This window comes from Mixophyes fleayi, chromosome 3, assembly GCF_038048845.1.
Source record: "Mixophyes fleayi isolate aMixFle1 chromosome 3, aMixFle1.hap1, whole genome shotgun sequence".
NCBI classification, from domain to species: domain Eukaryota; kingdom Metazoa; phylum Chordata; class Amphibia; order Anura; family Limnodynastidae; genus Mixophyes; species Mixophyes fleayi.
Genome location: NC_134404.1, coordinates 332,545,900 through 332,558,508, shown reverse-complemented (window position 1 = coordinate 332,558,508; position 12,609 = coordinate 332,545,900). Strand labels below are relative to the sequence as shown.

General features: G+C 40.7%; 1 protein-coding gene across 2 annotated transcripts in view; it reads right to left on the bottom strand.

Annotated features, from left to right (window-relative positions):
- Positions 1-12,609, bottom strand: part of LYPLAL1 (lysophospholipase like 1) — a 44,756-nt gene that overhangs the window by 20,416 nt on the left and 11,731 nt on the right. The window contains exon 2 of one of the 2 annotated variants that reach the window (XM_075204263.1): positions 6,399-6,498. The exons of the other annotated variant lie outside the window; for it this stretch is intronic. Coding sequence (XP_075060364.1) covers positions 6,399-6,498 — 100 coding nt within the window. The remainder of the gene's footprint in view (positions 1-6,398; positions 6,499-12,609) is intronic. 2 annotated transcript variants of the gene reach the window in all.

Genomic DNA, 12,609 nt, shown 5'->3' with positions numbered 1-12,609 from the left:
CAGGTGCAAACAATACTAAACTTTTGCCACACAAGCTGCAAAACATCACAGGTTTGTACCTAAAGAAATGCGGTTTGTATGACAGCGACCTACGTAGAGTATAATGGTCAGGGACATGTCTGCATTTCTTTTAGCTACAGATCTCTGGAACGGGCAGCTGGTGTGACAACAGCCTTATGATAACTTACCTAATCCAATGCTTTACACAGAAAGCAAACTCTTGGATATATTTACAGAATTGTATAATATACTAGCCCGTTATGTTAATATGTTTCTTCCAAATAGATTTATACAATTTCTGAATGTAATGTATGACTACTTTCATTTTGTCTAGCTGAATTTAAAGAATAAGAAAGTAAAAATAAAGGGACAAAAAAGTGGTTCGGAGACTGTTCAGAAGAAATCTTGAAGCTAAAACTTGGGTTTATTTCAGTGATGTGTAACATCCAGCTCCTTCCTTTGTTTGTTATAGTGTGTAATCCTTGTTTAAAATACCCACTGATATGATATTACAGATAGGTGTCTCTTTCTTTCATTAAATGTATTATCTTATTACTTTGATTAAGGGTAATGTGTGGCCCTTTTGGAGGTTAGAGGGCCACACCACGCGCTCCCGAAGTGTTTCAGATAGCCCATCACTGCCCTATAGTGTGAACAATTAGTGTTGTATTAGGGAGGGCTTTAATGCAGAAGTTGATAATAGAAGACATTAATAAGATGCCTGGGGATATATTTACTAAACTGCGAAATTGAAAAAGTGGAGATGTTGCCTATAGCAACCAGATTCTAGCTTTCATTTATTTAGTACATTCTACAAATTGACAGCTAGAATCTGATTGGTTGCTATAGGCAACATCTCCACTTTTTCAATCCGGCAGTAAATATACCCCCTGGAGTTCAATGAAATGACCTGTAAAGTTACTATACCTAACTTGTATTCTGTATTATCAGAGTACAAAGAAATCCTTAAAAATGTATCAGTAAAAAATAGCATGAGGGCAGCAGGTGTCAATAAACTTAACTACAATAATAATAGAACACGCTCTCAGCCAGGGATCATTGATAACAGAGGACAAGAACTTGTATTCTTTTAGTCTGCACAAGACTCACGTTTGATGTGGCTTAGCACTTCTGCCTCACAGCACTGGGGTCATGAGTTCAATTCCGGGCCATGGCCTTATCTGTGTGGAGTTTGAATGTTCTCCCCGTGTTTGCGTGGGTTTCCTCCGGGTGCTCCGGTTTCCTCCCACATTCCAAAAAACATTCTAGTAGGTGAATTGGCTGCTATTAAAATTGACCCTAGTCCCTCTCTTTCTCTCTCTGTCTGTCTGTGTGTGTATGTTAGGGAATTTAGACTGTAAGCCCCAATGGGGCAGGGACTGATGAGTTCTCTGTACAGCGCTGCGGAATTAGTGGTGCTATATAAATAAATGGTGATGATGATGATGATAGATGAAACGCGAAGGGTAAAGGTATTCTACACTGCTTATCAGAAATACCTGCTTTCACTGTTCATCTCCGCTACCTGTCCTCTGTACCATTGTAACCCTTATCATCAGTGGCAGCAGATATTTGGATTTATAATTACTATGGAGGCTGGCAGCTTTTGTTAAGCTTCATACGTATGCCATTCAGATACGTCCTTTACCTAGTATTTTTAAGTATCCGTTGCCGACGCTCATTTTTGTTGTTAAAAGAGTACTTTACTACATTATATGGTTTCTTTAGTCACACTTTTCATTGATGGAATCATCGATAACTGAGCCCATAATGAGCTGATATCCAAACTGATATTAAAAGCTTGGCGAATATCCTCACCGAGAACCAGTGAGAACCACACATATAACTCACAGATAAGCTCTTTATGATCTATATTTGACACGTGGGCACTAGACATCTTTAGCACTGCTAAAATTGCTAAACCATACGGGCACCTGTTACTATCTCTCCAAACCAAGGCACTCGCAGTTCCGGCAGCGGAACTGCGGTAGACTTGACAAAGTTGCAGGCTGCACTGAACGCAGACCCGATTGTGTAAATATATATCTGCAACATATACCAACAGGAGGTCCTGGTTCTTATTTATAACGTCCCATCTATTTCCATTCTATTCATAAATAATTTGCCATGGGATAAGATCACCCACATATGCACAAGAGCCAAAGAAGGTTTTGAATATTCCAGTGACAAAGGGTTATCAGGCTCCCAGAACATAGTCCATGACATCACAGCGACACTTATCTTTGAGGTAGCGTTGTTGGAGGGATAAAACTGTTAAATTAATTTAGAATTGACTTTTATATTGTGATAACTGGCACCCAGTAACATAATCAACATGTATTAGATTATAAGTAACTACAAATCTGCCTGAACAATAAAAGTGAAAGTGAATTTTACACAAACAAAAAGGATATAATTTGGGCTGCTACCAAAAAAAACCAAAAATGTGGACACTTCAGTCCACTATGTAGAACAGGCCTGTCCAACCTGCAGCCCTCCAGATGTTTGTGAAACTACAAGTCCCAGCATGCCCTTCAAGCTATTAACAGGTTGTCTACTGGCAAAGCATGCTAGGGCTTGTAGTTTCACAACACCTGGAGGGCCGCAGGTTGGACAGGCCTGATGTAGAACATAAATTAACTGAACAGAAACTCATTTTAATGGTGCTTTTCAATCTCCACTAGAATGGCTAAAATAACATTATAATGTATCTAAGCAAGAAGTCTAGGAGTGGCAGAAGGAACTAAGTGACACCATACCGCGTTCTTTATAGTAAATTGGGTGATTAATATCTCTCTTCCTGGTAACTGCAACTAGGAATTTGGCATTGAGAATATTTGCAAGTTACTGGCAGTTTTTGGCTTAGAAATCAGACTTTTATGGCCCTCTGACTTTTTACCAGTAATAAAAGACATAGGGGAAACCTATGGCTCGGATCCCATGATTGCTGGAGCCAAAGATCGGATCTGCGATAGAACCTGGCGGACGTCGGAAGATAAAACTACCAGACGCCATTACACAAGGGTAACGTACTGGGTGACAGGAACAAAGCAAGTCTTCCTGGAGAACACCAATATATTGGTTTGTGTTTCTTCATTTATGGGAAAGCAAATACATGAATCACACTGGTATGATCCAAGAATCTACAGCAACATGCAATACCAAAAAGAGAGAAGAGGATTCCAAAAAGTGATTCATCGCTTTGTAATTTTCCTAAAGTGAATCTAAAAACATGCAGAATTTTGATCAAACAATGTTTACAATAATTATTTAAATTAATTGTAATGGCCATTTCTGTGGGGGTTGCCACGCATTGAGCTGTTATATTACAATGGATTCTTCTCTGTGTCCTGACTTTGTGCAACTAAACATGATAAACGGAACACTGATTGCAAGCTCTTTGGGGAAGAGTCTTATACATTACATTGGTATATACTGCTTACAATTACTACTACAATTTATTTATTAATTTTTGTGTTTTATATTTATTTATACTATATATAATCAACCAAGTCCTCTATTCATCATTGAAGACGTACAGTCATGGGCAAAAGTTTTGAGAATTACACAAATATTCTTTTTTCACAAAGTCTGTTGTCTCAGTTTTTATGATGGCAATTTGCATATACTGCAGAATTTCATGAAGAGTGATCAGATAAATTGCAATTAATTTCAAAGTCCCTTTGCCATGACAATGAATGTTATCGCAAAAACAACATTTCCACTGCATTTCAGCCCTGCCACAAAAGGACCAGCTAACATCAGGTCAGTGATTCTCTCGTTAACACAGGAGAGAGTGTTAATGAGGACAAGGCTGGAGATCACTCTGTCATGCTAATTGAGTTAGAATAACAGACCGGAAAATTTAAAAGGAGGGTGGTGTTTGAGATCATTATTTTTCCTCTGTTAACTGCAACTGGGAACACGTGCAGTCATCATTGCTTTGCAAAAAAAGGGCTTCATAGGCAAGCATATGGCTGCTAGAAAAATTGCACCTAAATCAACCATTTATTGGATCATCAAGAACTTCAAGGAGAGAGGTTCAATAGCTGTGAAGAAGGCTTCAGGACGTCCAAGAACGTCCAACAAGCACCAGGACCGTCTCCTAAAGTTGATTCAGCTGCGGGATCAGGACACCACCAGTGTAGAGCTTGCTCAGGAATGGTAGCAGGCAGGTGTGAGTGCATCTGCACGCACAGTGAGGTGAAGATTTTTGGAGGATGGCCTGGTGTCAGGAAGTCCAGCAAAAAAGCCACTTCTCTCCAGGAAAAACATCAGGGACAAACTGATATTCTGCAAAAGGTAAAGGGTTTGGACTGCTGAGGACTGGGGTAAAGTCATTTTCTCTAAAGAATCCCCATTTAGATTGTTTGGGGGATCTGGAAAAACGCTTGTCCGTAGAAGCAAAGGTGAGCGCTACCATCAGTCCTGTGTCATGCCAACAGTAAAGCATCCTGAGACCATTTATGTGTGGGGTTGCTTCTCAGCCAAGGGAGTGGGCTCACTCACAATTTTGCCTAAGAACACAGCCATGAATAAAGAATGGGATCAAAACATCCTCCAAGAGCAACTTCTCCCAAACTCCCAAGAACAGTTTGGTGATGAACAATGCCTTTTCCAGCATGATGGAGCACCTTGCCATAAGGCAAAAGTGATAACTAAGTGGTTTAGGGATCAAAACATCAAAATTTTGGGTTCTTGGCCAGGAAACTCCCCAGACCTTAATCCCATTGAGAACTTGTGGTCAATCCCCAAGAGGCGGGGGGACAAACAAAAACCCACAAATTCTGACAAACTCCAAGCATTGATTAGAGAAGAATGGGCGGCCATCAGTCAGTATGTGGCCCAGAAGTTGATTGACAGCATGCCAGGGCGAATAGCAGAGGTCTTCAAAAAGAAGGGTCATAACTGCAAATATTGACTCTTTGCAAAAACTTTTTGTAATTGTCAATTAAAGCCTTTATGACACTTATGAAATGCTTGTAATGTTACTTCAGTATACCATAGCAACATCTGACAAAAAGGTCTTAAAACACTGAAACAGCAAACTGTGAAAACCAATACTTGTGTCATTCTAAAAACTTTTGGCCATGACTGTAGGTAAGCCTGCCCAGGGCATGCTGGGTATGTGAGGGCCCCATCATTGCAAAACATCCCCAGGGGGCACAGAAAACAATTGCCTGTGCACGATTAGCTAATTAAAAACAGGTTGTCACAAATATTTCACAATATATTGTGGCACAGACATGTTTACATAAATAGGTTTAAATTTAAAAGTTATCCTGTAATCTCCATCACATAAATGACTACCGATGAGATTGACCATGCCGCCAGGAAGGTGGGGACTTGAAATAATTTGCAATACTTGGATGCTTAATAAGTTCTCCCTATCAAGCATAAATGGATGGCGTCACCATCAGTCTGGTGTCACATTATTATACCTGGAATTTAAACTTCCCGTTAAAGAACCTTTTGGTCCTCATACACCAGAGAATGCGCTGGAGCACAGGAGATTGAAAGCTTTCTGGGGCAATTTTGAGCATACACCAAACTAATTTAAATGTTGTATCTCCCTTTTTGCAAAGAACAAGGTATAATGTTGTTGCAGCATCAACAAATAAATGTATTTAAGTTTTTAGGAATGTATCTGAATTGCACAGCATTAATAATTAAAAAAAATGTTCTAATCCTTTATGCACAAACTAAACACGATCAGCTGTCAGCAATCCTTAAACGCTATACAAAAAAAGAATGTAGGAGCACGCTTTAGACCAGTGATGGGCCGCAGAAGGCCCTTCGAGTCTTCCCCTGCGGCACCCAGCACCTTCACCTGTAACCCCCAGCACCTTCACCTGCGGCCCCTCAGCACCTTCACCTGCTGCCCCCCAGCACCTTCACCTGCTGCCCCCCAGCACCTTCACCTGCTGCCCCCCAGCACCTTCATCTGCTGCCCCCCAGCACTTTCACCTACGGCCTCCAGCTCCTTCTTCTTTATTGTCAGATTTGTTTGTTAAATCTTGTAACACTTGTTTGAAATGCCTGCTGATATGTTATTACAGATAGGTGTCCCTTTCTTTCATGTATGTCTTCTTTTAACTTATTACTGAGATTACGGGTAATGTGCAATCCTTCTGAAGGTCAGAAGACTGCCCATGCGGCCCATGAAGGGTATCAGGTTATAGAGACACTAAAGTCGTATTAATCACAATAACCAACATTTGTGTATTAGACTCCGTAAAATAAAAACACAATATAATATCTGAAATAAACAAGAGGCTCTTGAATCTTTTCACCAAACTGCCATCCAACTACGGCGAAAAGGTCCTTTAACGTTATAACGATAACGATAAAAGGTGACAATTAAAAATATATCAAAACTCCCAAAAAATGGAACTTACCGGACAGGAGCAGTGGGAAAAATGACTTTTATATGTTTAAATGCTAAATCTTTCTTTAAAATTTCCTTGATCCATGATTTAATTCCTGGTCCCGAGTCACCTAAAAAAAATAAAACGATCATCTATAAGTTTAAGTATAATGTGTAAAAATAACGATTCTATAGGTCAAAAAATGACCAATGTAGGAAATAGTAAACAGACTGAGTGAAAACAACAACAAAACTTGGGGTACATACAGTGCACACACAGATATTACCCAGACACAACTGCTCAGAAGGTGGGCTCAGACTGAGGGGCAGAACAGCTCCACCTACTGGTCAGATGTAATACCAAGGGTGGGGTTTCTTTTCTTACAAAGGGAGAATGACTGCATAATGCCACATGGTTGGAAGGAATATTTGTAGAAAGTACAGAACTGGCCCTTGCTGGACACTGTACATTCAAAATCCGGGCCCGGTAGTGAGTTTTAAGTATGAAATGGAACCAAATCCTTTCAGAAATAATTATAATTTTTATCATTTAATTTACAAAATGTAAAACCAGACTTTGAACTTGAAATAAAATCACCTTTATAATATGTGAAAGTTCAGTTGCCATATGTATACAAAATGTAGAAGTTGCATCTAGTTTTACTAATAGGCAGCCAATATAATATCAATCTAGTATGAGACAGGACAGACAGCAGGCAGATGACAGGCAGATTTATAGTATGTATCATATAATTGGACGTTTGTTTTCCTAAGGGCTAGCTTACTAAACTGATAGTTTCAGCTGCAACTGCTGGATTCCTATGGGATCGGCTACATTAGCTGCTCAGGCATTGGACAATTGAACAACGCCTGCTGCATCTTTCAATCTGTTTTACCCCATGCAAATTGATGCTAGCAGAAGGCAGGGCTAAGAGGTAACAATCTGCATCATCAGCTCCCGCTCACTTCACAAGAAAGCAAAGTGAGATCCGGGAGGATGCCTACTCTCCCGTGACTCTGGGAGGACTCCCTGAAATGCCGGGAAAGTTAAGTATGTGATTATGCAATTATTTTTTATTTAATAACTTTATTTATAGAGTACCAGCACACAATGTATACATACAGTCTAGAAAGCCAAAGTAAGCCAAAATAGGTAACAGTATATATACGTCTGGAGGGGGCTGTGTAGCAGCCCCATCTTTAACAAAGAAGAATGTACACAAAAACGAAGGCAAGTAAAGTACACAATTAGGAGGTCAGAAACATATCAACATATTACATACCAAACTATTGATTGATAAATCAGAGTGTGAGGTCTATTTATTATCTGTATTGTAATGAGAAAGGGAAGAAGAGAGAGGGAGATAAAGGGGGGGGGGGGGGGGGGGGGGTCCGAGACGAGACATGGGTCTTCTGGCGGCCTGATTATGCCACATTTTACTCCTGTGGGGCAAGTTTACTTATTGCCAACACACAGGAAGCGCAGACAATTTGCGAGCTGATTTATCAATCAATATGCATAAGAGTACGGCCTATGTATTCACTAAGAGCAGCAACATTATTGAAGGAGCAAATTTCCCTAGAGGAACCAATATTTATTAAAACACAGCTTTGTGGATGGATAGGTTCATGTTCAATAGCTGTGTATCCAGGTCCCTGTTATATCACACTTGTCTACTCTCTCGGAATGTCCGATAGACTCGCGGAATGTTGGGAGCCCTCTCGGACATCCGGGAGAGCAGACAAAGCTTCTGTATAATGAGGAAGGGCAGAAATGCTTGGCTGTGCGTGCGCGGGATCACTACGCACACAAGTCACATGTAGGATCGTCTCTGATGGTGTGGGAAACTCCCACCCTGGGCGGCTCTAGATACACCCACAGGTAGAGCTTGACAAGCCCATTGGGCAGAGCAGGACACACCCCCTTCGATGACAGACAGGTTTTCTTTGCATGGACTCCTTGAAATTATTTTTCAAAAGTTGACACCTATAGGTTATGTACCCTGCTTTGACCACACTCATGCTTCTTGAAAACTTGACCTTAAATCCTCACTATGTCCTCATCTATATGAAAAATACATAAAAAGTACATAAAAAATTTGCATGTGCTTCTCATGTCTTAAGCCGGAGTCAGGTGAATGAATGGAAAAAGTGTTAATTCAATAATAAAGAATATACTGCATTCTGAAATAATCAATTCAGTGTTGTGATTTCAGAACGCAAATCTTTTGTTCTACGTTTAATGCATATCTCACACATCCAATCATTGAGGTAGAGCATATAAAATGGGCTTTAAATGCAAAATGTCATTGATTGTGCTCATCCCCATCAGTAAATATTTCCCACAAAAAACAATATACTGAGTATTATCATCATACTTATTTTTTGAACCCCCCCCCCTATACGGGAGATACAAGGGGCAAGTGAGGGGGAGGGGGGGAGGTGACAGCGCAATCTGCATCATCACGCTCCCATCCCTGGCAGCACAATGGTGTGAGTCATGTCACTGTACAGCGGGGGAGAGGCCATGATGACACGATTAGCATCGACTTGAGTCATGATGGATACAGGCGGGTGACCTGCTCGCCTGGGAGGAGATGTCAAAGTTCTGGAGTCTCCTGGACATTCAGAGAGAGTAGGGAAGTATGTTTATATAGATCTACAGCACTGGATAGAGAATATTTATTCATTCACATCAGTTCCTGCACCATTAGAGCTTACAATCTATATTTTCAAACGGGAATCGAACTCATGACCCCAGTGCTGTGAGGCAGAAGTGCTAACCACTAAGTCACCGTGCTGCCCAATTAACCTATCCGTATGTTTTTGGCCTTTAGTAAGAAACCCACGGACATAAAACTAAACTAAAATAAATTATAATAGTCATTACATTCATTTTTGAAACTTGTATTTTGATCATAGTTTGCCTATAATGCAAAACTAATCCAATCACGATGCCACAAAACTTCATGGTACTTATTTTGCAGATTGGAACGCTACCAGCAAAGGATAAGATCTACATTATCTAGTTTATTGTGTGTTTAGTCAAATTGCAAAAACATGCACTTGCTAAAAAATTACAGAAAAAAAAAGCATAAATCTGACAAAGAACAATACTGTTGCCAATGTTTTAGCCATTGACGACAAAATGACATGTACAGTATAATATTCTCCTCACATAAGAGAAAACATTGTACACAAAGATGAAATAAAAATACAAGCTAAAAAAAAAAAATGAACAAGTGTTTCTTGTTTGGGGGATTAGTAAATGAGTGGGTCCATTTCTCTTTTCTGGGAAATAATATCCCACCAGATCATTTTAACCATATACAAAGAGATTACTCTAGAATGTAAAGTATTTGTGCTAATTGCACACAAATTCTTGAAACTAACATTTAGTTCTTAGAGGGAAAAAAAAAATGTTCCAAACAAACAATAAAAAGCTGCTGAATTCCTAAATTTAAGAAGAGGTTTATAGGTCCTGTGACCTCTGAGTTGCTGCAAAATGCAAACCTAAATTCAAACAAAAAATGAAAGCACTTAAGTTGCCCATACACAGGAACATGGTCCGACTGTCAAGTGGCTAAATCTCTGGCAGATCCAGCCATTCTGGGCTTATGCCGAATAGCCAAATCAGATGGGTGAAACCACTACCATGGATGGATAATGATGCATACGTGTAGTGTTCCATCCTGACTGACATGTGGATCAATACAGATTAGATGTGGATATAGATCAACAGCAATATTTCACCGTCCACTACAGAATCCTTTTCAAACTCCTGACCACCACTTACAAAGCTCTCTCCCAGTCTGCTGCCCCCTATATCTCTAACCTCCTCTCCATTCACACTCCTGACCGCTCCCTGCGCTCAGCCAATGATCGCCGCCTCTCCTCCACCCTGATCACCTCTTCCCACTCCAGAATCTAAGACCTCCCTCGCTCCATCCGTCTCTCTCCTAATCTGTGCTCCTTCAAACGGGCACTTAAAACTTACCTGTTCCTCAAAGCCTACCAACCTTCCACCTAACCCCTTTATCTCCTCTGCTCGTTCTCCCCTCTCTCCTCCCGGCCCCCCCTGTTCTCTCCCCCATGCTTCAACTGGCTCCCCTTTGTGCGGATTTTTGTTTACCCTCCCTTAGGATGTAAGCTCGTTTGAGCAAGGCCCTCTTCCCTCCTGTCTCCATACCTGTTCTTCTTCTCCGTCTTTACTGCATTAGCCTGCCTGGAGTATCTGAAGTTTTGGTATTTTTTTGTTTATTGTTCAGTAATGTTTCACCCTGTATAGTCTACTGTTTGTGCTGTGTACGGTGCCCGCGGAACTCTTGTGGCGCCTAACAAATAAAGGATAATAATAATATTTGGGGCCATACACAGTGCAGATTAGGGCAGTTAGACCTAGAATGGCTGGAATGGGCCATTAAAATGAATGTGTATATGGTGTGGGGTAATAGCTGCTTTTAGTGGCATGAAGTGTCAGATAATCCACGGGTAAAGGTTTAAACCCAGTCTGGCAGGCTTTTATGTACATAAAAAAAAAGTTCACCATACTTTCCGGTTTGTGAGCACAATAACAGAAAATAAACCCTGTCTGAGCTCTAACTAAAAGAAAACCAAAATCCTATAACTATATCCAGTGTATTCTACCAACACTGGTCACAAACAGAATCACAGATCAGTTCACAAAACCTATCCCAAAACGTTCTACAGACATAAGATATCAGTCCCCGGGTGATCTGTAGCATAACTAACCCCTACCAGTCATCTTCTCACAATGGGTACCCACAGGGTTCGATCAGATGAGCGTTAGTAACACAATTTGCCACTACTTACATATGTTGCATCCTATAAAGAATGTAGGCGTATCTGCACATGAATAAATAAAAAAAGTTATCCCTATGCCTAAAATGGGAGCTGTTTTCTTGGCAGGAATTTATTCGCAGCTATGTCCAAAATATATGAACGTAGAGCATGTGCTAATATCGCTGGTCTGAATGAGCTCTTAAGGGTCACTTACATTGGATGCTTCCTGTGTTTTCTGTACAAGAGAATTAAAATGGTTGGAAACCTGTGAAATTTACCGGATTTGTAATTTATAATATAAACAAAAACTTGATATACAAGGAAGGGGGGGGGGGACTTTTTTGAAAAGTGTTTCCCATGTAAGTGTAAAAAAGGTGGTGCTATCCATAGCAAACACATTCTAGTAGTTTAAAAAACAATGAAATCAAACATTCGGTTGGTACGGTCAATAGCAGTTCTTCTGCACTGTTACATGTGAAACATTATTCATAAATGTTCCTGTGTTATGCTGAATGCTAGATATGTGGTGTTCACACCACAGACAAAGCCGATGTGCGCTCACTATTAACCAGTGATATCACTGAGGCACTTCATGTGGGCTGAACCAGAGTTCATCACTCTTGCCTGATCTCCTGCAGACTCCAGAATTTGCTGGAGTCCTCCCGGGTGAGCAAGCGACTTTCCCTGATTCCACCGCTCCTTCTTTTAAAGAGTTTGGGCATTGGTAACGCATTTGGCTCCATCGTGGCTCTGCACTGTTCTTGACCTTTGGACCAGGGGCTGGCAAATTTTAGCCCGGGAGGCGAGACTGGGCTCAGCAGCCTATTAGGTACATTTTAAAGGAAAACCACTGCAGGTAGCCCAGTGACTCAACCCAAAGTAGCCCAATAAGGGACTGGCTTGAGGGGCAGATGCCCCTCCTTCATAGCCAGCCCCTGACCAGAAAGAAGATCACAAATGTTGGCAAGTATGGCATTCATGGGCATTATCCCTTTAAATTCACAAGGAAATACCGATATCAACAAGGTACAATATTCACACCTGGACTGAACAAATATTCATGAGCACACAGCCTAAATAATCCCATGAAGGGAAAGAGAAAAGAACAAACACGTGTGACATATTAATGAATCCTCTACCAATGTTCTAAATACTCAATGCACAAACTCCAATAATCCCTTCTCAGCATTACTTAATGCAGATGTTCATCACTGCTATTCAGTTAAATGGTTATTTTACCAAGTGCCCCCATCAGCAATTATCCACAGAGGGGTTAAATTATGGTGGATCAGAACGAGGAAATGCCAGCAAGCGCTGGGCTAGGGGCTCTCATCTGCATTGTGGGTCACTAGGGAAGCTCTGCATTAATCAAGGTCTCAACAAGGGGTTTTGTTGCCCCGCAGAGTTTTAATGGTTTTCTCGTGGCCACTTTGTTTGAT